The sequence below is a fragment of the Notothenia coriiceps genome, unplaced genomic scaffold, assembly GCF_000735185.1.
Source record: "Notothenia coriiceps isolate Sejong01 unplaced genomic scaffold, NC01 NC01_scaffold00010802, whole genome shotgun sequence".
NCBI classification, from domain to species: Eukaryota; Metazoa; Chordata; class Actinopteri; order Perciformes; family Nototheniidae; genus Notothenia; species Notothenia coriiceps.
Genome location: NW_011343503.1, coordinates 1 through 5,034, shown reverse-complemented (window position 1 = coordinate 5,034; position 5,034 = coordinate 1). Strand labels below are relative to the sequence as shown.

At 37.0% G+C, this 5,034-nt stretch overlaps 2 protein-coding genes across 2 annotated transcripts; one reads left to right on the top strand and one right to left on the bottom strand.

Moving 5' to 3' along the window:
• Positions 1 to 40: 40 nt before the first annotated feature.
• LOC104946221 (G2/mitotic-specific cyclin-B2-like) lies at positions 41 to 1,213 on the top strand. The gene is made up of 3 exons (XM_010772002.1): positions 41 to 184; positions 263 to 373; positions 447 to 1,213. Exons 1-3 carry the CDS (start codon positions 80 to 82, stop codon positions 555 to 557), a joined length of 327 nt encoding a protein of 108 aa, XP_010770304.1. The 5' UTR covers positions 41 to 79; the 3' UTR covers positions 558 to 1,213.
• Positions 1,214 to 2,699: 1,486 nt separating this feature from the next.
• Positions 2,700 to 3,787, bottom strand: LOC104946222 (ERO1-like protein alpha; the record flags this gene model as incomplete). Its single annotated transcript, XM_010772003.1, has 3 exons — positions 2,700 to 3,317; positions 3,434 to 3,570; positions 3,701 to 3,787. Coding segments are annotated over 3 exons (285 nt in total), but the record flags the coding sequence as incomplete, so codon positions are not given.
• Between the last annotated feature and the right edge of the window lie 1,247 nt (positions 3,788 to 5,034).

The window sequence follows — 5,034 nt, the reverse complement described above, 5'->3', positions numbered from 1 at the left end:
AAAAATTAATGAGATTTCACTGGTTTGGATGGTTGTGCCTCAGTCTGATGTAGAGAGACACACGCTGGCCAAGTACCTGATGGAATTGACGCTTCTTGACTACAACATGGTGCACTATCGGCCCTCTGAGATCGCTGCTGCTTCTCTGGCGCTCTCCCAGCTGCTGCTGGTAGCCCTGCCCTGGGTGAGTGATGGCATTTGAGGGGCATCTACACTTAAAATGTTTAATTTTCCTGGTGGTAATTTTTCTGTCTTGTCTCAGTCTCCTCAGCAGCAACACTACTCCACTTATGACGCCACCCATTTGAAGCCCATCATGCAGCACATCGCCAAAAACATAGTGATGGTCAACGAGGGGAAGACAAAGTTCAAAGTGAGTTCAACGACCAAGTATAAGCATTAAAGTTTTGATTTGTTGCAAAAATAAAACCCTTTTTCCTCTGCAGGCTGTGAAGAACAAGTACTCGAGCAGCAAGCTGATGAAGATCAGCCTCATCCCTCATCTGAACTCGGCTATCGTCAAGACCATGGCAGCCGCTCTGCTCAGCAATCCTTGAGAACTTTTAGATCATCAGTGGATGTTTCATTTGCACTTTATTTAAGATTGATCGCAATCTGTGGAAACTAGACTTCAAATGTTTTTATTTTTGCGCAAAGTTCAAAATTTTAGCCACTGTTTTTGCACGGATTATGTTTTGACGAAACTCTTTACGGTACATCAGATGTTCCTCCAATGCACCTTGAACTGCAGTTCCAAGCTAGCGTTTAGATGATGCATGGCTTCCATTCAGAAGTTGTGTGCACCGAGATTGTTCTTTCTAGTTTGTTTACCATCTGATTTCTTAAGTCTACCTCATGAGTATTGTGTTTTTGCTTTCTTAAAAAACATTTGAAGACACATTTTAAGATAATTACTGTTGTATCATGCTTTTTTTTTTTGTATGTGTTATGTTGTTGGACATAACAGTATTTACTTTTTTTTTTTTTTTCTTAAACTAAAGAGGTTTTTTTTTTTTTTTTTTTGCTGAGGTTGTATTTTCATTGTTGTACTTGATTCATAATGACAGCTGGCTGATATATGGATTTGTTAATCCATCAGGTTTTCGTTTTGTAACTAATATTTATGTATGAATGTGTTTGAGTGAATCCCCAACATTTATATTTATTTGCAACCATTTCAAAATTATTAAACCTTTTTTTAAATCAAAATAAAATCTATTTTAAAACAATGGAAAATGCAAACTTTTTTTTTAACCAGGATCTACTTTTAGCCCTAAGATCCTTTGTGAAAAAGTAAGTCATGATTTTTGGGCACCACAAGCCAAGTGCCATCTTCTATAATTAACGCATACCAAAAGAATATCACACTGCCATTGACTTCAATACATAATTTTTCCTAAATAAGGTCCACCGGAAGGGAGGGACTTCGCCACTCTATTGACTATTTAGTTTTTAAAAAATACTCAAAGTGAGGAAGGCTGTCACATTTATCCAGAGTCCAGAAGTTACCACTTGCACTGAACTCCAGCTTGTGGGAACATACATTCAATGTTCTTACTGATGTCTAAATTTCATACATATTTTATATATAGTGCTCACATCATGGCTGCAGGATACCAATTACAGTTTTACGAAAAAGATTGTTACATTTAGCTGACTATAGTCTTTGAGTGGCATTAGTACTTGTACTTAATTCACTACTGATTATTTATGGTGGAATGTCACTGTGAGAAAATGGGGACAAGCCATTTCTATCTTTGCCTACATGATGTTTTTGTCATTTATTTACCAGCTAAACAAACGTTGAACATATTCCTCTCCACACTCTGTTTCCATAGTTACACACTGACACTCTCCAACTGTTACTGTGTTAGTGTGAATGTAAAACATGGACAGAAATGGCACTTAAGTTGATTGCTACTGTTAACCACAGACAATGGTCAGTTATGTCCTTAGTTATGATGACCTCAGAAGTAATGCAGACAAGAGCAAGCTCTCAGTTTTAGTATTACTTGACTTAAGTGCTGCTTTTGATACAGTATCATACAATTTTAAGTAGACTGCACCATCTTGATGGCATTTCTGGTATGGTTTTTAATTGGCTTACATCTTACCTAACTGATAGACAGTTTTCTATACACATGGATGAATGGTCATCTAAAAAATATCCACTGAATTGTGGTGTTCCCCAAGGCTCAGTTTTAGGTCCTACCTTCTTTTATACATGTTTCCACTTGGAAATGTCATCAGTAAGGCATAGCCATACCTACATGATGACTCAGGACCAATTTATGCAATTTTTCACTGTATTTTAGATATTAAGCATTAGATGGCTGAGCATTTTCCTTAGCTCAACCAGGACCAAACTGAGCTCTTAATTATTTTATACACTTTTTCAGCCAGTTCTGGACCTACCTGTCACTTTTTCCCCTTGTTTTGCAAGGTCTGGAGAGAATGTGTTTTTTCACTTTTTTGACTGGGCTGGACCTGTAGTTATTTCCCTTTTTTGGTGAGGTATGGATCTGTTGTGTTTTTTTACTTTCACAGCAAGGTCCAGAAAAGTCCTTCTTTTTCCTTTTCCGACAGGTCTGGATCATAGACTGTATATATAAAAGGTCTGGATGTGTCACTTCTTTTGCCCTTTTCATCTTTAATGAAGACTTTTCCAAGAAATTAAATTTAGTTTTTATCAGTAAAAATCGGTTTGCTTTACAAACAGCGCCATCCTTAGGAAAAAAGATTCATAACAGAAACATTGTACAACTGAACCAAAAATGGCTCTAATCACTTTTATACTCTTACTCCACTACCCTTGTTTTTACATTTGCAGTTTTCGATTATTAGTACATAATACCAATCAAATAAATAATTGATGATGTATTGTTACAGATTAACCTACCAAGCAGTATAATTACTCAAACTTAGGTCCACATTTCAGCAAAATGAATTTGATGCACATATTTATTCAACAATAACTATAAGAAAGTTATATAATATAAAGGCCATTCTACATACTGATGTACTATACGTTTTTGGACCTTAAGTATAGTTTGATAATGTTTTTGTTCTTTTAATAAAGTAAACATTTGAATGCAGCAGGACTTGTAACAAAGTATTTATTTACTGTTAAAGTAAAATATCTGAATTCCACCATTGCCGCTCAGATAATGAAGGCTTATAATTAATTTTGTTAAACTCTGTTGCAAGTTTGAAACATTTCAGCAGGATTGAGGCAGAAGACTTGATCTCCACAGTGTCATCCCTCCTCTGCTAACAGCGACCTGAAGTTCTTGAGCTCTCTGATGCTTGTAGAAACCCTGCAGGACATTTGTGTTACACAAAGAACAGACATTTAAATTTGGTTGCATATATTCTCACTTCAATTGACTCAAGTTTACTCTGAGGATTACATGTGAAAATGTAATGCGACAACCTTCCAAAGGCGTTGAGCAGGGAGACGACCTCCTGTCGACTGAGCTGGAAGCTGGGTCGCTGGACGTTGGACGTGGGAAGCGCTTCAATTTGCCGCTCGGAAAACAAAATCTTTAGAGATGTTCCTAATCCCTGAGTCTGATTACGGGAGTGAGACAAGGGAACAAATCAGATTAAAATACTTAAAATGGTTTGACAGCATCTTTTACCTTTTGCCCTCACATTATACTGAACATCATTTATACAACTGATGTAAAATGTGACCGGCCTGCAGTTTCCCCCACAGGCGACACTTGAAGCAGCCCACACAGTCCATGATCCTGGAGATGTTGAGGAAGGCCAGTCGGATGTCCTCCTGAAGGACACACAATTGATCACTTTGAGGGCCAAATGTTTAAACCTCTTAAGCCCCACGGACCCGGTTCCGGGGCCGAAATCGCGTCATTTGCTGGAAACAACGTCTAAGGAACCTTAATATTTAATAAACTATGAATATTTTATATCCATATAACGGGAAAAAACTCATTTAACTGATCTTTTTAAAAAAAAAAAACAAAAAAAAAAACACAATGCTAACAGTGAGCCTCTGAATTAGCCCAGAGCGAAAAATGCTAACCTATTACTGCACCGAAAATAACTCCTAGCTCCCTTATTACTTATCCTAGCTGCACATCCAACACATCGTTTATGATCGTAAAGACACAGAATCTAACGGTGCCCACCTCAACACTGAAAGATACACACTTGCAAAGTTATCAACAAAAACGTAAATCAAAACAAGTGGCGCTAGGTAGCTACACAATGCTAACATGGCTTACCTTTGTCTTTGTCTGGTCTAAACTGGTCTTCAATGGCATTAAAACGATAACAACGATGATGTAGTTAATCCATAGGTTAATATCCAATGTGGCTTTGTCCCCTTTGAAATGTTCTGATAATCTATAAGCAATAAAACTGCAATTCCGTTTTAAAATAGTAGAGCAGGCCATTTCCTACGCTCTCATTGAATGCGTGAAGACGTCACCTTTTCTTTTAAACATGAGTGTGTGCGGGACGGTTTCCCTTCGATTCTATTGGCTCTAACGATCAGAAAGAGATGTCACATGTCAAAACCGAAGAAGGGGGCCAGAGATAAGGAAAATCCACCCAAATGGCCCCAGAAGAGGTTTTTTTCTGCCAAATCTGTCTAAAAAGGTCAAATATCACTTGTTTTGCATCAATCTTGATACAGGGTACTTATTATATGTTGTACTTTGGATTCCTAAAGCTTTTAGTCTACTAACCCATCATCCAAGGTTAGTTTTCACTGTAAGTACAAAGTATTCTTTGGACGGACACTATAATTTACAGTTCTTTAGCATGTTCAATCTGAATTTTTTTTAAAATAAAAAACATCTAGATTGATTCTGACTTTTCTACATCCAACTCATAGGTTTATCATTACTTTGAGAAAAAAGATTATTAATTTAACCCTTTTAGAAGGGAAGATATGGTCATTTGTTCTGGGAATGTCATTTTCGAGCCTGAAACCTGAAAAACAAGCTTGGGGCTTAAGATTAACAACGTACTTCAACTTCTAATTTTGGGAAAAACGAAAAATAT